The sequence below is a fragment of the Larimichthys crocea genome, chromosome VI, assembly GCF_000972845.2.
Source record: "Larimichthys crocea isolate SSNF chromosome VI, L_crocea_2.0, whole genome shotgun sequence".
NCBI classification, from domain to species: domain Eukaryota; kingdom Metazoa; phylum Chordata; class Actinopteri; family Sciaenidae; genus Larimichthys; species Larimichthys crocea.
In genome coordinates, this window is record NC_040016.1 from 25,917,733 (window position 1) to 25,944,728 (window position 26,996).

Consider the following 26,996-nt stretch of genomic DNA (forward strand, 5'->3'; position numbering starts at 1 on the left):
AAACAGACTAACGAACACAGACTAACGAACACAGACTAACGAACAGACTAACAAACAGACTAACGAACACAGACTAACAAACAGACTAACGAATAAACACAGACTAACGAACAGACTAACGAACGAACACAGACTAACGAACGAACACAGACTATCTATCTATCTATTTACAGAATATAATCTGCATAACTAGTTTTATTAGTGTTTAATCATCATCGTGTTTTTGTTACCTCACTAACCAGCTACAATGAGCCACACACTTGACATGTTCATGCTGCCAACATCACAGTGTATTTCAGAGTCTTCCATCAAAAACATTCAGGTCTGATGCCACGCTCTGTGCACAGATTAATTTACAGCAGTCATTGTTCAAGTGTGGACCACTAGTCCACGATCGACCGCCAACAGTCCACGATCGACCGCCAACGGTCCACGATCGACCGCCAACGGTCCACGATCGACCGCCACCAACGGTCCACGATCGACCGCCAACGGTCCATGATCGACCGCCAACAGTCCATGATCGACCGCCACCAACGGTCCACAATTGACCGCCAACGGTCCATGATCGACCGCCAACAGTCCACGATCGACCGCCACCAACGGTCCACGATCGACCGCCAACGGTTCATGATCGACCGCCAACAGTCCACGATCGACCGCCACCAACGGTCCACGATCGACTGCCAACGGTCCACGATCGACCGCCAACGGTCCACGATCGACCGCCAACGGTCCACGACGATTCAACGTCAGACAAAACCCCTGAAACGAGGCTACGAAACCTGCTGAGCTCAAACTGCATTTTAGAAACTAAACACACGACCAAAGATTCCCACAGTTGAAGACAAAACATCGTATAGATGTGACTGAGAATCCAGTTTGGAGCCAGACATTGATTATCACCGTGTTTTAGAGGAGAGTTTGACAAACAGAGAGTCAGGCGTTAAAGTCAAAGAACACGACTTGTCTTCTTCATTCAAGTGGTGTCTGCACTTTGTATTTTCAGGCTACGTTCAACCTCCACCGCCGAGGTAGCGCTCCATGAATGCAGTCTGTGAGGCGAGGCTCATTATGTGACTCAGACAAGTGAATCAACGTTTTCATCGACGGCGCTGAGAGGAAAATGTTCAGAGAGGTTTTAGTAAGAAAAGGAGTAACAACCTGAAAACAAAGCTCAGGTTTAGTTTGTTGGATTTCATGAATCAAAGAAATGAAGATTGTTTTGTTGCAGGATTGTTTCCACGTGTTCGTTAATCAGGCTCCAACCTGTGACCTTTTGGTTACACCAGTATTTTACAGTGCAGCTTCACGGCGTCTGATTAAAAAAGAAGCATTAAAATCATCTGACTGACGCGTGAAATCACCTCTGAGTGTTTATTTCTGCCGCTCGCACCAAGGGAGTCGTCGGCTTCCACAAATGAAGGCGCTTTATTCAAACCGCGGGGCCGTTCTCTGCATGTGTGAGCATCACATTTACATTTCAGTCATTTAGTGTGTGCGCCAACAAACACACATTCATCAAGAGCAGGTGAGTCGAGCGCATATCATCACACACAGTAAAACAACAATAAAGCAGCGACTCAGCAGTCCGAGTGCCATTTCAAGTCCTCGTGTTTCTGAGCGAGTCTGAGCTGTGACGGGAACATAAATTCAGAGCCAATGAGACGTCAGTATAATTACCTACTTTATGCGAGGATGGCTAAGCAGCACTCAGCTCGCCACTTCCTGTCACATTAGTGAAAAGGACGATTTGTCTGAAGTGGCACGAGTCGCTGATGTGTCGCAGCGATAGTGACCTCTGTTTGACACCAAACACTTCAATCTGAGATTAGCTTAGAAAACTTTGACGTTTGATCAATAAGAATGAAGAACAACTGTGTCCTGTTCAGAAAGTTTAACTTCCTTTAGGCTCCTCATTCCTCCGAGCCGTGTTCAACAGGTTTTATTTTGTTCTACTAATGCGTTTCCTGTAAAAACAGTCGGATCAGGAGGGAAGTGGATACTGATTGGCGTTTACAGTAAATACAGCCAACACCAAGTGTGAGTTACACTCCTACTGCTGGACCAGTGACTGAACCCAACCTCTGAACCGGCAGTGTCCAGTCTAACAGTGAACACAGCGACAGAACCTCTGAACCGGCAGTGTCCAGTCTAACAGTGAACACAGCAGCAGAACCTCTGAACCGGCAGTGTCCAGTCTAACAGTGAACACAGCGACAGAACCTCTGAACCAGCAGTGTCCAGTCTAACAGTGAACACAGCAGCAGAACCTCTGAACCGGCAGTGTCCAGTCTAACAGTGAACACAGCGACAGAACCTCTGAACCGGCAGTGTCCAGTCTAACAGTGAACACAGCAACAGAACCTCTGAACCGGCAGTGTCCAGTCTAACAGTGAACACAGCAACAGAACCTCTGAACCGGCAGTGTCCAGTCTAACAGTGAACACAGCGACAGAACCTCTGAACCGGCAGTGTCCAGTCTAACAGTGAACGCTCTTGTTGGGTTTGGCTCCAGCATCCCAGGGAGCACTCATGCTGCTTCACAGTAAATTTAATTAATTGGCTAATTAAATGTACTAAATTTACAATAATATAAAGTAATTATTTGACAGTGATATACATAAAATAGCAGTATGCAACTGTTTTCTACAGTAACCATATATAAGAATGTAAAATGACATCATGAAGTGTATTATTCATCTGTAAGTTCACTTACAGGAATGTACTGGTGTTTTCATGGTAACCCAACAACAAACTGTAAAACTAGTTATTTCATTAAGTTACAGCATCGACCATAACACAGTGTGATTACGTGTAACTTAATTTTTACGTTGTCATTACTGTGACTCATACTAACATTCTTTTACCGTAATATTAGAAAAAGTTCTACCAAAAATTATGGAACAAGCTTTTTACCGTAAAAACAGTTGTTTGTGTTTTTTTTTTACAGTTGTATTTATTTTATGTTTCTTTTTAAGAATTTGCCAACTGAACGTCCCGAAGCTCCGTGAGCAGAGAACCAAGAGGGATTACTGCAACGTCAAGAGAGGCTCTGCTCTTCAGAGATAAACCCTCAACATGGAAGAAAGTGTAGGAGGAGAGGACGAGGAGGAGGAGGGGAGAGGAGGAGAGGACGAGGAGGAGGAGAGGAGAGGACGAGAGGAGGAGGGAGAGAGGAGGAGGAGGAGGAAGAGGAGGAGAGGAGGAGAGGAGGAGGAGGGAGGAGGAAGAGAGGAGGAGGAGGAGGCGGGAGGAGGAGCAAAAAACAAGCCGATGCCGCGAGAGGAGGAAAGTCATGTGAAGGTGTTTGAACTCGTGGAGTTAACTCGCTCGTGGAGGCGCTCGCTGATTTTATGATGTCATCAATTCAGTGTGTGTCGCTTCCACAGCCCACTTCCTGTCTGCTCGTCCTCCTCCATCGTCACACTTATTTATTTATTTTTTATTATTTATTTATTATTTATTTTATTTATTTATTTATTTCAGCTGTATTAAAGTGATTTATCTTCTGTTACATTTCTACAGTTTGCAAATTAATTATAGATCACAGCAGTCATCACACGGCTCTGCGCCATGGAGACGGTGTGTGTGTGTGTGTGTGTGTGTGTGTGTGTGTGTGTGTGTGTGTGTGTGTGTGTGAGATCAGGTACACCAGAACAAGTGAATCATGTGAGACAGTGAAATATAAAAACAGACACAAAACATCCTGATGATGTCAGAGAGGGAGGGATGTGTCGAGGATGTTGATTGGTGTTTACAGCAGCCAATAGAAAGTGTGCTATGAGCATTAGTGAGCTGAAGACTGCTCACTGCTGTGTGTGTTCTTGTATTTATGACATGATGAGGACTTTGGACCGTCTCTAGACGTGACGTCCCCTCGCTCTCATGTCCATGAGGAGACGTTCACGTCTCTGCAGAGGAAATATGAGAAACTGACCATGTGGGGAAAAGTGCAGGAAACATGATCTGCATCAAGTCTGTGTTGACGTGTTGTGATGCAGAATAAATAAAGTTTGCTGTTAAATTCATCGAGTGGTTCTGAAGTTCTGCTCCGGTCGAGGCCGGGTCAGGAAAACGTTACAGTTATTGATCTGAGCCCAGTTTTCCTTTTCCGTATAAATAATTCATCCAGGATGAAACTTTTGACTGTGGTTACCGTGGAAACTGCATCCGTGCTCTGTTTACAAACTTTAAAGGTTTAATGAAGAAGTCTGTTTCCTGTGACTGCTTCAGAATAAAAGCGTCCAATCTTTGCAATGCATGATGGGTAAATACGTCGAATACTAGGCAAATAAATGTAAAATGATTTCACTGTAAATTTAGTTCAATTAAAAATGCTGAATTATGAGTAATTACTGTAATTTACCATAATGTTGTTGTTGGGTTACCGTGACAACACAGTACATTTCTGTAACCTGTTACATTGAAACACTGTATAGTATTGTACTACTGTGATTTCCATGATCTCACTGTAAGATAATGAATTACTGTAGATGTACTGCGTTCATCAGCCAGTCATTTGAATACAGTGTGTGTGCATTGCCTCTGCAGCTGCTGCATGAGTTCACTCAGCAGTCTCTAAATCATGCAGGTTATGACGTCATCAGGCTAAAACTCGTCTTTGTTTACAGTGTGTCGGCATGACGGAGGTTCAGAACCTGACGGAGGTTCAGAACCTGACGGAGGTTCAGAACCTGACGGAGCTCCACCTGCTCTCACTGACTGAAGCGAGACGTCGCTCTGTAGCCTCGTTAGCTGCTCAGACGGATCAGCAGATTTATTTCAGTGATTCCTCGTCGTGTTTTCTTTCCTTTATTCTTCCTCCTCTTCTTCGTCCACCCTCTTCTCCTCATCTTGTTTGCTCGGCATCATTATTAGCAATATTGTTATCATGCAGGACGGCGACTGAGCCGTCGGGCCACAAAACAACAGATGCTGAAGTCTCAGTAAAACCAGATCTTCACGAGCTCGTCGTCTCAGCAGAAAACAGGGAGCTGCGTCTGATTCCAGCTCGTAAACCAGCGCTCTCCATGATCATCCAGCTCTTCCTCTCTGACCCAGTTTCATGAACAAACCTTTAATCAGACCTCTTCACGAGAACACATAATGGTGGGTATCGTGAAACGTAATTGGCTTCATGTATGTGAGCAGGCCGAGGTCAACAACAGCACGCCTCTTCACCAGGTTTGACAGACTTCAACATGTTCTTGATGAGAATCGAGCACCCTGACCTCCATCCTATACGAACTTATTTCACTGGTTCATATGAAACAAAGCAGATAGCCTGAAGACATGTGACATGTGGACTAACTGTATAAAGAAATGTCACACAGGTTGTTCTATGATGTCACGCTGTGAATATCCAGAATATCAGCACGACTTGGAGTGTAACTTGTTTAATTAAATATTCAACATATCAAGCAAAGGAAGTAGATAAGCAGTATCACTCGGTATAACTGACGGTCCAGCTCCGGGCGTTCTGATGACATTGGAGCGGCACCGCTGGTCCAGAACATCATAACAAGCTTGAAACAAAACTCTAAATAAATCAAGTCGTGGATTGTTAAAAAGTGCCATCGGGGCTTGTGAAACATTATGAAGCCTGTAAAAGTTTGTGAGGACAGCGGTCTGCAGCTCTGTGAAAGCCGGGCCTCCATGCCTCGCTCAGGCCCGCTGTGATGGAGGATGCTGAGAGTAATTCAATTACCTTCCTAATCCTCGGGAATCCTCCTGCCACCGCTGTATTGCACGGCTCAGCTAAAACAACAGTCCTCCCCGGTGTTCCTCCGCTCATTATCAGACCGGATGAAAAAGTACAGTTGGAGGTGTTGGTTAATTTCACTCCTCTGGGAGAAATTAGCATTCAAATTAAGAGTGCAGCTTTTGATTTGGCTCTCCTGGTTTCACAGGTAACACTGCAGCTGGCTAACGTACACGTGTGAATGCTCCTTTAAATCACTTCACTTGAAAGTTAACGAAGCAGCAGTGCTTTAAACATCCTGCTTTGTGCTTATGCACAATTTTATTCATTGATTCAGTGTTTTTATGACATGAATAACGAACCACAGCCGACCTGAGATAAAAATCAAGACAACGCAGCAAAGATGAGAAAACAGAAAACATTGCTCATCAGTACTGGACTAACTGTTTCAAACTGGAGTCATGATCCAGTTTAGAGATCTGACTGAACAGAAAAATACTGAAAGGTGGCTTACCGCTAAACTCGCTGAGACCATGAAACCATCCAAACACATTTTAAACTCAGGACATTAAAATCTTTAAAGAACGTGGCAGCGCTGATCTGAAAGGTCTCACAGTATTTCATTGTACGAGGTGTGATTGTTGCTGTGACCCAGAAATGACCCAAAATCTTCAAGTGAAAAGATCTTTGTCAGTTTGAGGCCTAAAGTAGTCTCTGATGACTCGAACACAACCTTCAGTCTGTTCGGACTGTACGTTCTGTAACAACAAAGTACAAACGGACAAACCCGACCACTGACTGCACCCCCATCCTGTGTCCCTCATGATCTGCCCTCGCTCACTGTTGTCTGGTTCAAGTCATCCCACAAACACCACGTGGAAGTCCAGCTCAACACAAAATCAGAACCAGGACAATTCACTCAACACCACTCTCCTTTCAAAGCATGATCTGAAAAGTCAAAGAGATGTTTGATCCATCTCGACGACCAATTTGATGAAAAACCTCCAACGGGCGACTTGACCACCCAAACAAACATCTGGTGACCTCACAACATGGATGATCCCTCCAATCAAGAGGACGAGGAGACCGGACAGGACAGTGCAGACCATACGTATCACCCACAACTGGATTCTCACTGGTTCTTTCAGCCCTGAACAGATGTAGGAGCAGCCACAGACAAACACCTGAAGGTTTCCCTCTGAAGACTAAAAGGAGGATTAGTCGTCATCCACCGATCAGCTCGAGGATGCAGAATAAACCACCTGCCTGTCGGTCTCTCCTGGACTGACTGTGGATGCAGACATGAGCTGGTTGTAAAACAGCGATGTGAATAAAGCTGAGCTGCTCCTGAGCTCTGAAATACATCACTGATGTACTCATTTACTTTTTTATTTCATTTACAACCTGCTGAGCTGCAGATGTGGTTCTGTCTGCCTGATTAATGCAGCAAACGTTGTGAAAGGAAACACCAGAGCAGCAGAGAATACGTGATTCTCATGTTGGAAGTGCTTCTTTCCAAACGTCCTACAGCGACCCCGAGCTTCATTAAGCAGACGTCTGACGGGGGACAGCAGGACTGGACTGACAGCTGTCAACCCGTGAGCTGCTGCAGGAGAATATTCAATCAAAGGATCCATGAGTGAGACAACAAACGGGACCCGGTGACCTCGAGCTGAGCCTCACCAACAAAGAGAGGAGCTCACTTTGAAGAACCGTCAGAGGAAGACAGCTCGGCTGCTCGAGACCCGACTCACACCGGGTCACTGCATGCATCCTGTGTGGACATCAATCGAGGCGCCAACGCGTCCAGAACCACTCGAGACATTTATCCAGATGTTTAATGGAGACACGTCATCTCCAGTAAACACCTCGCAGGATGTTCAACCACACGTCTGATCATACAGAGCTGCTAACTGCCTTCCTTCAAAATAAAAGCATCGGTGGGCTCAGAGGATGTGTGTGTGTGTGTGTGTGTGTATTGGCAGACCAGTCGACTGATGAACAGTTACTGACTGAACGACTGATTATCTCACCGATCAATCAGATGACTCCATAACTGACTAAATTAAAGTTCATTAAGTCGAGTCGTGAACTTTGTAGTCGAACCTGGACATAGTCTCTGAGACGTCCCCGCAGACTGTCTAAAACCTGGACGTAGTCTCTGAGACGTCCCCGCAGACTGTCTAAAACCTGGACGTAGTCTCTGTGACGTCCCCGCAGACTGTCTAAAACCTGGACGTAGTCTCGTGACGTCCCTGCAGACTGTCTAAAACCTGGACGTAGTTCTCGTGACGTCCCCGCAGACTGTCTAAAACCTGGACGTAGTCTCGTGAGTCCCGCAGGACTGTCTAAACCTGGACGTAGTCTCTGTGAGTATGCTGACCCATCAGGATGTTCAGCTCTTCCAGACTGAGGCGTGTATGAATGAGGTGTTTACTTAAAGCACTATGAGTACATCCATTTACCATTTGTTCATTTAATAAATCTTTGTGTTAACGGTCTGTATGATGGCGACAGTCCAAGTCATCAGACTGTAAACTTTATTTCCAGTGAAGGACAGAATGAATAATTCTGTTTTCAAGTCTTTTATTTTAACGTCGAGTCCACGAGCAGATGACTTCCTTTGTGTGGACACAGGAGACATTTTCATTGTCGTCTCGTTTGGAACAAAGGTTTTTTCAGCGTTGATGCTCGGCGTGTGTGTGAATGTAAATGTTCATTATAACAGAGATCACAGGGACAGTCGAGCTATTGAAGAGTCACTGCGGCAGCAGCTACGACTCCACAGGAATATGAATCAGGCTGCAGAGCTGCTTGTTCACAGCTACATTGAGCTAACAGAGACTAACATGAGCTAACAGCAGCTAACAGACTGAGCTAACATGAGCTAACATGAGCTAAGAGAAGACTAGCTAACCGCAGCTAACATGAGCTAACAGCAGCTAAACGACTGAGCTAACATGAGCTAACCATGAGTAACAGACTGAGTAACAGCAGCTAACACTGAGCTAACGAGCTAACAGACTGCAGCTAAGCAGCTAACGACGAGTAAGGCCAGCTACCCAGACTGAGCTAACATGAGCTAACAGGCAGCTAACAGACCTGAGCTAACATGAGCTAACGACTGAGCTAACAGCAAGCTAACAGACTGAGCTAAAAGCAGCTAACATGAGCTAACATGAGCTAACCGACTGAGCTACAGCAGCTAACATGAGCTAACAGCAGCTAACAGACTGGACTAACAGCAGCCTAACAGATCGCTAACATGAGCTAACAGCAGCTAACAGACTGAGCTAACACATGAGCTACAGCAGCTAACCGACTGAGCTAACAGACAGCTAACCGACTAGAGCTAACTGAGCTAACAGCAGCTAACAGACTGAGCTAACATGAGATAACAGCAGTCAGTAGCTAAACATGAGCTAACAGACTGAGCTAACAGCAGCTAAACAGACCTGAGCTAACATGAGCTAACAGACTGAGCTAACAGCAGCTAACAGGACTGAGCAACATGACTGCTAACAGCCGCTCACGTCAGCAGTTTACTTCACTGTACATCATAAACTCTGTAAATAACAGAGAGTTTGAGCAGCGCTGGAGGACATCGAGGGAAACGTCGGCTTCTTCTTCTGCTGCCATTTGAAGTAACATTAACGAGGAGCGCTGTGAGCTGTTTACACTCATCAAAGTCGCAATAGTTTGTGTCGACATTTTGGAATATGTTTCCTGACGGTGATGAAGGAGAAACAGGAGTAATCGCCCTCAGACCAGAGTAACAGTGTGTTTCTCATCAAATATTATATTCCCTTCAGCCTGTATGCATGCCTGTTCTCTGCACTGTTTACATCCGACACTGCGGGTTTGTCTTCAGGGACAAGTTAAGTTTGAACTCATCTCGTATCTTGTGTTTCATTAAGTCTGATGGCTCAGCACCAGGTGGCCTCGTTAAACAATGAACAGTACGCTGTGATGGAGATTCAGCAGCTCTGATTGAAGTCAGCCACGTTTTTAAGAAGTGAAAGAACCCCCTTTAAAACGTTTTCATCTGTTGTATCTATGTTCTCTAGAAAGCGCAACTGTCCGGTGAGACGTCGAGGGACACGCTTTACATCCGGCGTCCAGGTTTTAGACAGTCTGTCGGGGACGTCACGAGACTACGTCCAGGTTTTAGACAGTCTGCGGGGACGTCACGGAGACTACGTCCAGTTTAGACAGTCCGGGGACGTCACACGAGACTACGTCAGGTTTAGACAGCCTGCGGGGACGTCACGAGACTACGTCCAGGTTTTGACAGTTTGGGGACGTCACGGGACTACGTCCAGGTTTTAGACAGTCTGGGGGACGTCACAGAGACTACGTCCAGGTTTAGACAGTCTGGGGGACGTCACCGAGACCACATCCATGTTTTAGACAGTCTGCGGGGACGTCACGGAGACTACGTCCAGGTTTTTAGAACAGCTTGCGGGACGTCACAGAGACTACGTCCAGGTTTTTAGACAGTCTCGGGGACGTCACAGAGACTACGTCCAGGTTTTTAGGACCGTCTGCGGGGACGTCACAGAGACTACGTCCAGGTTTTAGACAGTCTGCGGGGACGTCTCAGAGACTACGTCCAGGTTTTAGACAGTCTGTGGGGACGTCTCAGAGACTACGTCCAGGTTTTGGACAGTCTGCGGGGACATAAATCACGCTGTTTGTACTTCCTGTGAACAGGATCCATTGTAGTCCTCTTCCTGTCTCCTGTCTCATGTTTATACAGTCTCGTCCTCGCGCCTCGCTGCTTCCTCATTTCCCTAAGTGCCTTTGTATGTTTGTGTGCGCACATGTGGAAACTGGCAGCGTCACGTTGCCGGTGTTTTAAACAGCAGCCAATGAACCGTGAGTTTGGCGGCAGGATGTGGCGCACGCTGCGACTCTTCGATGCTCGATTAGGAACGCATTGTTCTGCTGGTTCGTGGAGCGGACGCTGAAGCACATTGGTTTGATTAGAGAGTCACAAGACTGTCGATGGACTCGGCGGCTCAGGTGGGCTTCGCTGAGGCCGATAGAAAGAAAATCAATGTCAAACAAATTGATTACACTTACTTCATTACATTCTGAGTTAATGAGTTCATAATCAAACCATTTTCCTGCAGGTTAATTCAGTCTGGGCCGAGGCGAGGAGCTCGTGTGGCTGCTGTGTGCCATGTTTCTACGCCATCAATACTTCTTGTGGACTTGGAACATTGTGTTGCCAAAAACTAAATCCTGACCAAGGAAAAGCTTTGGACGGATTTCACATCCAGACTGAACACAAATCTGTTTCTGGAGCCGGGTGTGTTAAAATAAACTAAACCAACAGAAAGTGAAGAGATGGCATCAGAGATCTAACGACAGTCTGAGCATCACATGTAGTTTGTATTCAGAACCTCAGAACCAGCAGGCAGCAGGATTCTGGTTTTATCTTTTATATGAAACATTTACAGCTTTTTAATGTAGAGTGTGTGAATATCAGTTAAACAGAATGATGACGATCACGTGACCTTTAAAGCTCGCGATCCAGAGAACGTGTGGCCAATAAACAACTCAAGCTACGTCCACGTTTTAATAATCCGTCAATCTTTTTGAATCACTTTGAAGAAATGTTCTGATTTCAGATTCTGTGATGTGACAGTGAACTCAGCGTCTCCACGGTGATGAACTCGGTGATGAATCACGTTCATGTGGTGACCCCTCGGAGGGGCCCGACCCTGATGTTTGGACCCACGGGACTAAACGGGACGTGGCGTGACCTTTTGTTGGGGACAGAATAAAGACGTCCTGTCTTCCTGTCGTGGCGTCACTCTGAGTTTCTCTCGTTGTGAATGGCTTCGACTCGAGCTTGATGAATGTCAGAGACGGAGTTCGTCTACGCCGCGGCTGCTATTGATCACAGCCTGAGTGAGTGTGTGCATATGTTACAGCAGAGCAGTGACAGATCATTCATTACTGTCACCGTGCGTCATCAGCTCACACTCGCAGGACCGAGCCGAGCGATCTGAAGCCTCCCTCCGTGGGGGGATCCTCGTTACGGCACCAACGAGGAAGACAAAGGCGATGGCGGCTGACAAGCGGTCCCAGCGCCCCAGTTTGTGACGTTAATGAGCAGAGGAAGAGAGACTAGACGGAGCGAGGTTATGTGAAGTGTGCAGACAGGAGAAGTTGTTCAGATTCTCTGAGGAGGTCAGAGAGTTCACATAAAGACCGGATGCATTCAGATAACGTGGACGAGACGCTGAAGGCTCCATGAAACAGGAAGTAGAGTTCTGTTTACTTCTACGTGTTTCCTGTAAACACTCATACAGGGTGGGACGGGTGGATGTGGACTGCTGTCTGCAGTCGGACACAACCTCCGAACCAGCAGCTAAAGCCAGATGTGATGCAGCGTGTGGAAACATGAAGGAGTTCAAAATGTGGATCCGAGCTGCTCCCAGTAAAACTCTCTGCAGTGGAAACGCTGGTCACAGATTTGGCTTTAAAGCAGCACAATGAGCCCTGGATGGAGAATAAAGGGTGAAATTATAATGACATCAGTGTATAATGAGAGAGAAGAAACACCGGCTTCAAACACGGACGGACCCACTCGCAGAAATAATGAAATCATTAATTAGACCGTGTAGCCGGGTTCTGTCCCAAATGATTGTTCTACATATCTGCTGGGACTGAAAAAACAAAAGCTTCCCTCTCCTGCTTTGTTCTTCGTCTCATGCAGATTCAGACGCTGCAGTCGTGCCACCATGCTGAATTATTGCTGCACGGCTGCAGAGGAAATGTTTGCATTCTGAATATTATTCACTCCTTGGCAGTCTGAGGAGCTGTTTGATCCTGAAATCATCTGGATTCATTAGCATTCACCAAACAGAACTACGACAGTGCAGCTTGGAAGACTTCACATGCTTTCTTTGGTGGACGTGCATAAAGAGGTCAGAGCAGAGCAGCGCTGCACCCTGGGCCAAAGAGCTACAGCGAATCAGTGAAGCAGCCTGAGCAGCTCTGACAGTCGGAGAGCCGCTGTCCTGGACCAGAGAGCCCGTCAGCCATGCCAGCAGCACGGATACAGGACGGACACAGGACGGATACAGGACGGATACAGAGACGGCTACAGGACGGATACAGGACGGACACAGGACGGATACAGGACGGATACAGGACGGACACAGGACGGCTACAGGATGGCTACAGGACGGACACAGGACGGACACAGGACGGACACAGGACGGACACAGAGACGGCTACAGGATGGCTACAGGACGGATACAGGACGGATACAGGACGGACACAGGACGGACACAGGACGGATACAGGACGGACACAGGACAGACACAGGACGGACACAGGACGGATACAGGACGGCTACAGGACGGACACAGGACGGACACAGGACGGATACAGGACGGATACAGGACGGCTACAGGACGGATACAGAGACGGCTACAGGACGGCTACAGGACGGATACAGGACGGACACAGAGACGGATACAGGACGGCTACAGGATGGACACAGAGACAGCTACAAGACGGCTACAGGACGGACACAGAGACGGCTACAGGACGGACACAGAGACAGCTACAAGACGGCTACAGGACGGACACAGAGACAGCTACAAGACGGCTACAGGACGGACACAGGACGGCTACAGAGACGGCTACAGAGACAGATACAGAGACGGCTACAGGACGGATACAGGACGGATACAGGACGGATACAGGACGGACACAGGACGGATACAGGACAGATACAGAGACGGCTACAGGACGGCTACAGGACGGATACAGAGACGGCTACAGGACGGATACAGAGACGGATACAGGACGGCTACAGGATGGACACAGAGACAGCTACAAGACGGCTACAGGACGGACACAGGACAGACACAGAGACGGATACAGGACGGACACGGACATGCAAAAGTCACATAGAACAGTGCATTTCTATGTAACTTTTATTGGTATTTTTTCAGTCTTGGGCCCAGGGCATCGCCAAATCGGGCCCTCTTGGGTTCGGCACCTTGCTCAAGGGCACCTCAGTGCCCAGGAGGTGAACTGGCACCCTTCCAGCTACCAGTCCACCTCCATACTTTGTTCCATGCTGGACTTGAACCAGCCACCCTCCGGTTCCTACAGTCTAACCTACTGCTGCCCCAGGTCACGGTGGCACCAGGCCAGCCCCCCCTGGAGGATCCCGAGGTGTTCCCAGGCCAGAGGGGCTTTATCGTCCCTTCAGCAGGTTTTGGGTCTGCCCCGGGGTCTCCTCCCAGTTGGACATTCCAAAAAACGCCTCCAAAGGAAGTTGCCCAGGTCCGGGTCAGATGTTGAACCACCATGAAGAATCAGCAGCTCTGCTCTGAGCTCCTCACTCTCTAAGGCTGAGCCCAGACACCCAACAGAGGAACTTTGTATCCACGACCTCCTTCTTTCGCTCACTACCTAAAGATTGTGTGAGAGTTGGAGCGTAGATGAACCAGAAAATCAGAATCTGAACCACAACAGTCCAGTACAACGTCTGCAGTACTGCCGGTGCCGCATCAACCCACCAGCCCATCTCACGCTCCATCACTTGTGAACAAGACCCAGAGATATTTGAAAACACATGATCCATATTAAAGTTAGAATTCATGTGCTCACATTACAGATGTTTCATGGCCTGTCAGGCCGACGGCTTCCGATATCGTTTATGTGTAAAAGCCTCCAAAGTAAACCTGGATTATAAAAATTATAATAACATGGTGTTGTTGAGGTTAATTCCACACTCTGTGTGTTTATTGTCTCTTCTGCTGCATCACGCTTCAACATGCGCCCACCATAATTACATGGCTGCTTAGTCGTGTTTACCTCGTCACATCATGTGAGTTTGTCTCTGTTACCACCTGTTAGACGCTCACGCCTCCTCCGAGCTTCCTGCTCGCTGCGATCGCATTTCTTTGTTTCTCCGGTGACGGAGGAGGAGGACGGAGTAAACATGTTGGATTTGTATGCAGGCTGCAGAGTGCATGCAGCGTTTGGAAGTGCTGAGAGCGACGGCGAAGGCGAAGTAACGGGCAGATTGAGAGTGGGAGGAGGAAGAAGCACTGCTGCAAATAGAAGCAAAGGACAGAGAGGAGGAGTTCATACGTGTTGGGGAATCGCTTCACGTGGTTCACAGAACACACCTGGACAGAAACACTGAGTTCCTGTCCAGATCAAATATTCTTCTGTGGGACTGTTTGGCTGCAAACATGTCACGCTAACTTGTCGGGAAGACGGTGAAGTTTGGAAATGGATCAGAACATGTTGATGGAAACACGCTAACGACATGCTAACACGCTGTGTTTACCATGTTAGCATGAAACACAGAGTCCAGCTGACCTGATGGTGGCGCTGCGTGATGGTCTGAGCCACCAAACCCACACTGCCGTTTCTTCAGCATGCAAACTTCCGTCTGTTGTCTGATGGTTTGGTGTTGCACTCAGGATCGTGGTCCTGAAACGTGCCCCATGTGCAGACCTGCATGTGGTTTTTACGTGACCACCCGTCTGAGTACACAAAGAGAAACGACTGTGCCGGATCACGGCGCCCCCTCGAGGCGTCAATTTGCGTTCAGATGAAAACTCTATATTTACACGGCAGCAGGAGATCGAGCGCTTTGGAGACCTGTGACTGCCCGAGGTCATGGGATGAGCTGAGCAACAAATGAACAGCCTGAGTTCATCCATCACCTGCACTGCTGCAGAATAACATGAAACGTCTCCAAACTGATTCTCTGTACGTGAACTGCATGTCCCACCTGTAGAAAACACCTGAAGGTCAGGTGAGACAATAACTGCAGGAAGTTTGGATGAATCCCAGCAGATTATGTCTGTGAATATTTAATGACAGATAACTCACCACACAGGAAGTGCCAAAACTGAGTCAGTCTCCATAAGTCCCCATGTCCAAATGTCCAACAGCAGAAATAAACATGTTTACAGCCTGGTACAAAAAACAGTTTTGGTCTCTGTAGCTAATTTCCCCGTTCATGACAACTGTACTGAGGGTGAATTTATATACAACTCACCTGTTCACATTATATTAAGGCTTCAAGTTATGCAGGGTTAAGAGCGTGGACGCTGTGACTGACTATCTGGCTTCAGAACAGTCTGAGTGACGTCACGCACACGCTGTCCATCCTTTATCATCATTGGTGGTAACGTGCTTGCTATCAGTTATTGCAACTAATACTGATGCAAAGTAAATGATGTCCACTAAAACATGACATTTATCTTGGTCACTGCATTTTGTGATATCGGTTTTCAGCCTTGTTCCTTGTGCACAGCGATTTCTTGTTATTCCCTGAATCTTTTATCATTCTATGAACTGTAGATGATGAAACAATGACGCCCTTGTGACGCTTTGGCAACCCAAACGGTTGGAAACCAGTAACCATCAAGTCATCACCAGCATCATAAAAACACGTCTCGAGCTTCAGTCTGTCCTGTGACGATTCATTTGCTAAATTTACCAAAGGATGAAAAACACCAAACAGACCAAACCTGCATCAGCGAGGCTTCTTTAATCTAAAACAGCACCAGCTGACACTGGACTGAGTCTGAATGGAGTCCGGACCCACAGGAGGCTTTTCTGCCGGTAATAGATGTGCCTGTGTGCGTCTCAGAGGGCTGACTAAGACTACCACAGCTATTCTTTTATACTTAGCAAAGACAGCAAGGAGAAAGAAAGAGGCTTCCCGAGCAGCTGTGACAGGCTGAGAAGCAACACAAAGACGGCCCAAAACAAGGAGGGGAAGCAGCCGAGTGGAGCCGGGCCCTCCTGGGTCCTGGATTAATCGAATGTGAGAGCTGCAGCTTTGGAAGGTGGCGGGGGAGGATGGAGGGCCGAGAACGAGGAGAGTAAAGCAGAAGACAAAAAGCTGTTTTTCTTTAATGCTGGTGTTTCCTCTGCACGCTCACAGTTCTTAAATATCATATAGAACGACGGAAAACCAGCGGGGAGGATACGACCTGATTCCAGCAGCATCCTGACAGAAAATGGTGTTTTGTTGGAGTCAGAGTGATAAATCAGCCATCAGACACACTATCATCTCACTGCAGATATATCGCAGCATTCCATATATTTGTACTGTCCTCTAACGTCCTCTTTAATCCTGACCAATCAGCTCTGTTTTTGGTCTCCACCACCTGCTCAGATAAATCTCTGTCTCTGACGGTGTCAGCAGGTCGGCAGGCTTTATCTGAGAGCGCTAGAGAGTCAACCAAAACAGATAAACGAGCTGAAAGTCACCAAAGTTCAGGACGCGAGGCAGCAATGCAACATCACTTAATTAATGTTCATCAACAACTTTTTCACGTGACGAAGATGAGCTAAGAGCGAACGTTGGTGGTCGATTATCAGACGTTTAAAAGAGGTGGAGGTCAGCTGACGGACACCGCCTCCACCTTCATACATCACAGCAGAAATGAACAGTGTCATTTACAGACTGCCTTCAGGTGGAAACATCAGAGACGTCTTTAATATGCAGAGTTTGTCCTCAAACATTTAGATCCATCCTGTAACGTCATTCATCACACTGATGTGAGATCAGGGAGCCAACAGTCTGAATGTAAAGTAATAACAGACAGACACGAGGTGGAGGCATCTACAACCGACACGCGTGTGCGGTCACTGACTCACACTCACACTGAATATAGGTCAGTCAAAGCGCTGCACACAGTTCTCCAAAAATAAAGTCCCAGAAAGCAGCAAAGCCTTTACTCACAGTCAGCGCTGAGCGGGTTCATCCACATGACGGAGGTCCACATTAAATCCAGTTCATGTGAGTCCACCTGTCACCTGTCTCTGTCCTCACTGATTACTGAGCAGAACTTCAGGACTGAAACTCAAACTGGATCAGATTTAGTATATCTGCTGCGTCCTCTGATGTCCTCGACTGCTCGGCTTCAACTCTTCACGAGGCACAGGTGAGACTAATCAGGCAAACAGGTGACAGGAAATAAAGCCAGCAGAGACACGAGGAAGGACTTTCAAAATAAAAACCAAGACGTGTTTCCTGTAGGACAGGGAGGGACTTGTCGTGGATATTGTATTATATATTGTATATACTGTATTTTACTATCATTAAAATTTACTCTTGTAAAAACAATGAAATTATTGTTGTAAAGCCTCAGCTTCATAATTAGAACAATCTACTGTTCATTTTATTATATATTATTTATATTATTATGAGTTTTTACATGTAACTTTACTTAAAAATCTTTTATTAGTTATTTAATGATGAACAAGTACAACACAAAAACAATGGACATAATAAAAACTGTTATTAAACAAATATTTACAAGTATATTCTGTTCATTTTAGATCACATCACTCGTTTTTTTACAGTGTAGTTTGGGAACAACAATGTAAATGCACTGTTGTGCAAACCAGGCTGTGGAGGTCGAACCCCATCAGTCCCATCAGGGTGGAGTCCTGGTTTGTATCTGAGAGAGCGGGATGAAAACCTGCAGCTAGTTTATCTCAGAGCGTGGGCGCTGCAGAAATCAGAGATCTGAGAGGAAGCAGGACGAGAAGGTGAAGCTCCGTCTTATCAGACGCTCACAGAAGACGTGAGAGAAAGGTCAGAACAGACGGAGAGAGACGGAAACACAAATTAAAGAAGAAGAGACGACGACTTTCCTTTCACTGACCTCCAGCTTCAGTCTGAATGTTTCATCAGAGATGTAATAAATATAATAAATAAAACTTCAGAGATCAATACACGCTGATACCAACATGTTTTCTATTCAAGGCCGCATTTCAACAATGATTTCCAGGACTGATCAAAGGTGGGGTCAGCCTCATTCACGGGTCGTAAACAGGAAAGCCGACAGGTGGCCTCACCTTTAATCAGCCAATTATTTTCAGACAAAGGCCACAGCTTCTGTTGGTCAGAGCATGAGCTGCTGCACTCAAGGTGTGTTCATAGTGTGTTCACGGTGTGTTCATAGTGTGTTCATAGTGTGTTCATGGTGTGTTCACGGTGTGTTCACGGTGTGTTCAGAGTGTGTTCACGGTGTGTTCATAGTGTGTTCATGGTGTGTTCATAGTGTGTTCATAGTGTGTTCACGGTGTTCATAGTGTGTTCATAGTGTGTTCACGGTGTTCATAGTGTGTTCACGGTGCGTTCACAGTGTTTACAGTGTGTTCATGGTGTGTTCACGGTGTGTTCATACTGTGTTCACGGTGTGTTCATAGTGTTCATAGTGTGTTCATAGTGTGTTCACGGTGTGTTCACAGTGTTCATAGTGTTCATGGTGTGTTCATAGTGTGTTCATAGTGTGTTCACGGTGTTCATAGTGTGTTCACGGTGTTCATAGTGTGTTCAGAGTGTGTTCATAGTGTGTTCACAGTGTGTTCACGGTGTTCAGAGTGTGTTCATAGTGTGTTCATGGTGTGTTCATGGTGTGTTCACGGTGAGTTCATACTGTGTTCACGGTGTGTTCATAGTATTCATGGTGTGTTCATGGTGTGTTCACGGTGTTCATAGTGTTCATAGTGTGTTCATGGTGCATTCACGGTGTTCATAGTGTGTTCACGGTGCGTTCACGGTGTTCATAGTGTGTTCATGGTGTGTTCACGGTGTGTTCATACTGTGTTCACGGTGTGTTCACGGTGTGTTCATACTGTGTTCACGGTGTGTTCATGGTGTGTTCACGGTGTGTTCATGCGAATGGAAGCTTATGGGAGCTAATGGAAGCTAATGGGAGCTAATGGGAGCTAACGGGAGCTAATGGGAGTTAATGGGAGCTAACAGGAGCTAATGGAAGCTAACGGGAGCTAATGGGAGCTAACAGGAGCTAACGGGAGCTAACGGGAGCTAACGGGCTCCATACACTGTTATGACTTCAACATGTGACAATAAAACATAGAGCAATATTTACTGAGAAGAAAGTTGCTGCATTTATTGATTTGGTTCCCACTACCTCTGAGGCTGCAACCCCCTCACTTCTTCCTCTCCTGTCAAACATGAGGACAGTTTGTCTGTGACGGGTTCTGTGGACCAGAGTGTATCAAGACCGAGACAAGACCAGGACTTTGAGGGGTTGAGACAAAGTCAAGACCCAGATTAAGGTACTGCAAGACTGAGTCAAGACCAAGACCAGAGACTGAGATAAGACTCTTTGGGTCCTCATTAAGTTCTTTTCTTTCTTTATGAGTCCTCTTTGTCTGAGACTGAGACCTTTAAACAGTCTCAAAGACCAAGACCGATCCGGACTACAACACTGCTGTAGATATAAAAACCTTACAGGAGCCCTAAGCGGACAAACCAAACGCTATTTTTACAACATCTAATTTATAAGCTGCTGATGAGGTCACATAATTACAGCATTACAAATAATTTGTTATTTAACTACTTATTGTAAATAGAGCTCATTAAAGCTGACACACTAGACCTTTAATACATGAAATAAATTAAACCATTAATCAACAAGTCAATCAAAAGGAACCATTTCAAACACGATGAAGATTCACGGATCTTTGTGAAAGGAACCATTTCAAACACGATGAAGATTCACGGATCTTTGTGACAGTGTTTCGTTCAGCTGGCAGAGCAGCCGCCCCGTGTGTGAAGGCTCAGTCCTCGCTGTAGAAGCCGAGGGTTCGAATCCGACCTCTCTCCCGCATGTCATTCCCGTCTCTCTCTCTTCAGCTGTCTCTGTCAAATGAAGCTTAAAAAGGCCAAAAAAAATAATCTTTAAAAAAAGTGGATAAATGTTTCTCAGAGATCAGTTTTCATTTCGATGTTTGCTGCCCTGTCTGCACTGTAAAAATCTTTTTCTGGCTGTGACCCGAGTCATGATCCACTGGAGGGGTTAGCGGGTTGGTTGGTTGGTTTGTTGGTGGGGGCAGCGGTCCAGAGAGCGAAGCCTTAATGTGTTTGTGGTGCGACGCCAGTGCCAACTCGGCCATTTAGGAACATCAGGGGCGTAATGGGGCGAGAGCAGCTGTGGAACAGATGACTCTTCTCTCACAGGGGAAAATAATTAGCCTTGCATCTCATCCACCACCTCCACATCTGACCCATTTACCTTCAGAAATCTGTTCTGTTAGTGTGGAACTATGATGAGATACGACAAACAAGCTTCAGGCTGGAATTTCATTTTTCTTTCTTTATTTATGACTCACAGTTTAAAAGAATTAATGCTGTCTGTCAGAGTCTGATACCAAAATATAAGTTTTTAGCCTTCACACATTTACAGCAGTGAAAGGGGTTGCAAAATTCTGGGAAACTTTCTATGGGAATTAATGCAAATTTATAGGAATAAACGGGAATAAACCAAAATTGAAGGTTGGACCCTTTAACAGGGAACTTAAATATAGTTAGTGAAATTATATCTCTTATTATCTTGACTAAAACAGATTCCATGCAGGTACACTTGAATATATCTTCTATTCCTCACTGACATGCACATACAGTAGCACACAGCTTACTGCAGGGCTGTTGAGGCCACGCCCCCTACCTGCACAGGTGATTTCTGTACCTGGACCACACTTTAGAGCCCAGAGCACACAGAGACTGTTGAAGACACATGTGAGCTTGTGGACTGCATAATATTGTTCAATAAAATAATTTAAACTTGGTAAAGTTCTACTCACGAATAAATCTGTTGAAATGTTTTTTAATTGTTTTATGACAAAACTAAATGTTTATATTCATGTTTGGATATGATACAGTTTGTTTAAATTACACACAATTTACAGTTCGCATTAATTAATTAGCATTAATTTCCATGAAGTTTCTGAGTTTCCAGAAATGGACCACCCCTTTACAACCCGATCACATCTTCATCATTTCCTGAGAGACTCGAAAAGAGAAACCATCATCAGCTCAGGAGGCGGAGCACGTGTATGAACGAGTTAATGTAGTGTGGTTAAAGACACTGTGAGTTTTACGGTTTTATAAATTAAATAACTCCCATTTAAAGTTTTTGCATTGGTCACCTGTTAGTGATTATTGATTTTAAGATTCTCTTATTAGTGTTCTGAAAGACATCTTTAAAGAAAGCCTGGCTCTTATTCAGTGTCCTCGTCATCTGCTCTGATCTTTGTGTTTAGTCACTTGATTTGATTTGAACATTTTATTGTTTTATTTTTGCAGTTTTTAAGTCTGAACTTCTTTTGAATTTTATAATCTAATTTTATTCTAATCCTCTAATCCCTCCTCTTTTACTTTGTGCTGCATGAATCAGAATCAGATTTAAGAAGTAGGTTTGCACTATCAAGGAATTTGACTTGGTTCAGAATAAATATTAACTAAAAAAATATAAGGAAGATAAAAAAACAAGTTCATCTTCAATGATGTGCTTGGAACTCTATTTTCCAATTAAGACGTGATAAATGTGAAATCATGAGTTTTCAAGTCGTCGCGTGTCTCTACAGAATATTTCATGTTTCCACCTCAAACAGAAAAAAAACAAAAACACTGTCAGACTTTTTTTAAACTTACTAAAAATATTCGTTAGTCATTCACGACAGCTGATTTAACAAGCAGGTACGTTGGCTCGTCGTCACCTTCAGGAGGTGAAGAAGAAGAAACAGGTGGAGGAGGTGTGAATGTTTCTCGTTGATTAATACTGCGAACTAAAATTACTACGACTGAAGTACTTTTATTAGAACTGCTCTCACTTCCACCTCTGTATCCATTCATACATCAGACTGATGACGTGTACATGATGTTTACATCACATTTAGAGATTTATGTGGTCGATGTTATTTTGTAATGAATGTTGTACAATTGACTTCTCTGCAGCTTTTAACTGCATCCATTTTCCTGTGTTTCAGCGATATTTTAAAGAGCAATCTTAACATTGATTCTTGCCTGATCTGTTGGAGAGAGTGAATGGCTTTTTATCGGACATCCTTTTTTCCTCCTCTGGATCCTCCCACGTCTGCGTCCTCTCCTCTATCTGATTTACTTATATAGGAACATGTGCGTCACATCATTAAGTTTGCAGACGACTCTGTAATAGTGTCGCTGCTGACGAGTGACGACCCTGAACATGGTGCTATTTTAAATTATTTTACAGAGTGGTGTAAGTTCTCTGTTATTAACATTAATGTGGCTGAAACTAAAGGTGATGTCCTCTCTTCTAACATGATAGGTGGTCGAGCTGTGGACGTTGTGGAACAATACAAATACCTCGGTTATATAATCACCAATGATAAACTGACCTTCGAGCCAAACGTTGCGTATGTTCTTTTAACGCAAAGTACGTCAACAAGAATGTTTTATTGAGTCTGTCCTTTGCTTTGTGAGCTGGTCCCTCACTTTTAAAAACAGAACATAAAGAAAGCACAGTCAGTCGACTCAGCTCAGCCCCTGAACAGCAGCATTATGTTGCCACCTAAATGTAAAACTAACAGACACAAACACTCCTTTGTTCCAGCTGCTATCGGCCTTGTTAATAATGTAATGTAAAGTGTAGGAATGTAATTATTGTATCTTCACTGGGTTTTGTTCAATCGTTCGTACTATCTGTTTTGTTTATGTCTTTGTCCTGCTGCTGCACAGCAAATAATAAAGATTCCTTGATTCACCGAGTGAATCGTGTCGTGAAGTGAATGTACACGTCGTTAATTAACTGAAAAAGTTTCATTTAAAGCTTTTTATGATATTTACCAATAAGCATGAATAAAAAAAATGTAATTTATAAAAACTAACAAATAACTATGTCAAGATTTTAACAGCAGAACCAGAGGAGCTCTTGTCATCACTCTCTCTCTTCATCCTACGTCAATGCATCAATTTTTAGTCTCGTCAAGCTTTTGTTCGTCTATTTTAATGTTGCAGCTTGTTTTTTTATTTTTATGATGTGAACAGTGTGAAGCAGACTAAACTAAAAACACACTTCAAACATGAACTCAGTCAAACACACCTCTGTGTGGTGTCCACACTAAAACCATCAGACTGCTCCTGGTTCTGATCCATCAGGACTCAAACCGGTAAACACACCTGCTGCCTCTCCGGTCCACATGAGACGCTTCATACAAGGTCCTGCTAACACCAGCACGAGAACAGAGGCCCCACAACGACAGTACAACAAGAACACACACACACACGGTTATTGTGGAGTACCTCCACCACACCTCCATCACACCACCACCTCCACCTCCACCACACCACCACACCATCACCTCCACCACACCAACACACCATCACCTCCACCTCCACCACACCTCCACCACACCATCACACCACACCACCACACCATCACCTCCACCTCCACCACACCTCCACCACACCACCACACCTCCACCACACCATCACCTCCACCTCCACCACACCTCCACCACACCACACCATCACCTCCACCACACCACACCATCACCACCACCACACCATCACCTCCACCACACCACCACACCACCAACACCACCACCTCCACCACACCACCACACCATCACCTCCACCACACCATCACCTCCACCACCACCACACCATCACCTCCACCACACCATCACCATCACCACCACCACGCCTGCTGTGCCAACCTGACCCACACTGTAAAAAAGAAACTGTGACATCATCTCTGCTCTGTTTGTTAGCTGCTGTTGTCTCATTTCATCTACATCATTGTACAACATAACTTTAAGAGAATGTATACAGAAGTCATATTGGACTTATATAGTGAATCACTGTAATATTTATGTCATACAGATTTTTACTGTCATGTTTTGTCATTGTTTCATTGTAGAATCTACAAACATTATGAAATATGGAATAAAACCTTACATGTGAAAATCAACAGTATTAACTTCCTTTACCGTAATATTAGAAAATGACACCAAAATTATTATGGCTGAAAACACACAGCTGACAGTTTACCATGAAAACAACAGCAGTGCACGGGGATATATGGACGGATGGAGTGTGCTGTGGTGTTGGTGGTGGTGGTGTGGGTGGTGTGGGTGGTGCTGGTGGTATTGGTGGTGTTGGTGGTGTTGGTGGTGCTGGTGGTGTTGGTGGTGTTGGTGCTGGTGGTGTTGGTGGTGTGGGTGGTGTTGGTGGTGCTGGTGGTGTTGGTGGTGTGTTGGTGGTGTTGGTGGTGTGGGTGGTGTTGGTGGTGTTGGTGGTATTGGTGGTGTTGGTGGTGTTGGTGGTGCTGGTGTTGGTGGTGGTGTTGGTGGTGGTGTTGGTGGTGTGGGTGGTGCTGGTGTTGGTGGTGTTGGTGGTGCTGGTGGTGTTGGTGTGGGTGTTGTTGGTGGTGTTGGTGGTGGTGGTGTGGGTGGTGTTGGTGGTGTTGGTGTGGGTGGTGTTGGTGGTGGTGTTGTTGGTGGTGTTGATGTGGGTGGTGTTGGTGGTGCTGGTGTTGGTGGTGTTGGTGGTGCTGGTGGTGTTGGTGGTGGTGTGGGTGTTGTTGGTGGTGGTGGTGTGGGTGGTGTTGGTGGTGTTGGTGGTGTTGGTGTGGGTGGTGTTGGTGGTGTTGGTGGTGGTATTGTTGGTGGTGTTGATGTGGGTGGTGTTGGTGGTGTTGGTGTGGGTGGTGTTGGTGGTGTTGGGGGGGGTGGGGGGGGTGGTGGTGTGGGTGGTGTGGGTGGTGCTGGTGGTGTTGGTGGTGTGGGTGGTGTTGGTGGTGGTGTGGGTGGTGCTGGTGGTATTGGTGGTGCTGGTGGTGCTGGTGGTGCTGGTGGTGTGGGTGGTGTGGGTGGTGTTGGTGGTGGTATTGGTGGTGTTGGTGGTGCTGGTGGTGTTGGTGGTGTGGGTGGTGCTGGTGCTGGTGGTGTGGGTGGTGCTGGTGGTGCTGGTAGACCGTCCTACCTGGAACAGTCGCAGGATGTTGGCCACCATGATGGACACGGAGCTGGCCGAAGCTCCGATCACTCCGACAACTTTCTCCGGCTTGACGAACAGCGGCGGCTCCCCGTTGGTGCACCTCACGTCGGACGTGTCCTTCTGGATGAGCGCCTGGACGAAAGTCAGTGACTGCTCCAGCGCGTACGTGTCCCGGGAGCAGGTGTCCAAGATTCGGGCGCCCAGAGTGACGTTGGGCAGCAGCTCCTCGTCCCCGTTGATCTGATCCAGGGCGTACATCATCGCCTCCAGCCGGTGGATGCCGTTCTCCTTCTTGATGTCCCCGCACGGCATCCCGGGGACCCCCCTGGCGTGCACGGGGAAAAGCCCCCCCAGCGTCACGTCGCCTTCCACCCGGATCGAGTGCGGCGCGTAAACCTCCTGAGAGCCCGCGAGGTCCAGGAAGGCGTGAAGCATCCACAACACCCGGAACGTGAAACCCGCCTTCAGTTGCGGGAGATGCTCGGAGTGCGTGTGCGTGGCCATGGTTGTGATCCGCGTCCCTCCACCACGCAGAGTTCAATCACAGCACACCGCAATGAAAAAAAAACACGCCGAACCGCCGCGGAGGTGCGGGGCACTTTATTTAGGACACTTCACCGAACCCCACAGTTCATTCCCGTCCAAAGATCCAAACGAGAGCTGATTAGAACCCGCACACCGACACAGAAACCCGCCTCAGACCCGCATTCAGCAGCGCGGTGTCCGTGTGAGGAGCCGCCGCCGCTGCGTGCAGCCACGCGCGCTTGTTGCTCTCCGAGCATCCATCCCCGCAAACACGCACACACACACACACACGCGCGCACACACACCGAAAACCAGCTCCGTTAACTCCTGTCCAGGTAATCCGTGTTCCGATGCGTGAAGAACCGAACCCAGGTTCGGCTCCGGAGTCATCGATCAGCTCACACCTGCGGATCAGGCGGGAATAGTTTCCAAGGTGTGAGGACGAACTCCGCGAACACGCTCTTCATCCCCCCGCTCCGGGCTCCGGTTCTGGTCCGGGTCCGGGTCCACTCCACGGCGCCTGGGCTGAAGAAGAACCAGAGCAGTGTGGTTCTGTGTTCGGAGTGTCCGGACAGCAGGAGGAGACCCCCTCCTCTCTCTGTCACACGCACAGTCACGCAACCACACGCGCACACTCCACCCACGCGCGTTCCTGTGACCATCAGTGAGGTTCTCACAGTGAGCACGAGCACTGAGAGTGAATGAAACACGTCACCAAGAACTCTAGAACCGGGTTCTGATCCGGTTCTGACTGCAGCTCATGAACACAACACAAGCATTTTATTTTGAAATATCATGTTGATGCCTCAGCTCTGTGATTTACAGAGTTTATGATGGACAGTGAAGTAAACTGCTGACAGCTGTAGCTGCTGTTAGCTCATGTTAGCTCAGTCTGTTAGCTGCTGTTAGCTCATGTTAGCTCAGTCTGTTAGCTGCTGTTAGCTCATGTTAGCTCAGTCTGTT

At 46.5% G+C, this 26,996-nt stretch overlaps 1 protein-coding gene across 1 annotated transcript in view; it reads right to left on the minus strand.

The window, feature by feature from the left end:
* grm7 (glutamate metabotropic receptor 7) overlaps nt 1-26,681 on the minus strand; it is an 86,302-nt gene extending 59,621 nt beyond the window's left edge. Inside the window, 1 exon segment of the mRNA XM_027278929.1 lies at nt 25,494-26,681. Coding sequence (XP_027134730.1) covers nt 25,494-26,012 — 519 coding nt within the window. The 5' untranslated portion in view covers nt 26,013-26,681.
* Between the last annotated feature and the right edge of the window lie 315 nt (nt 26,682-26,996).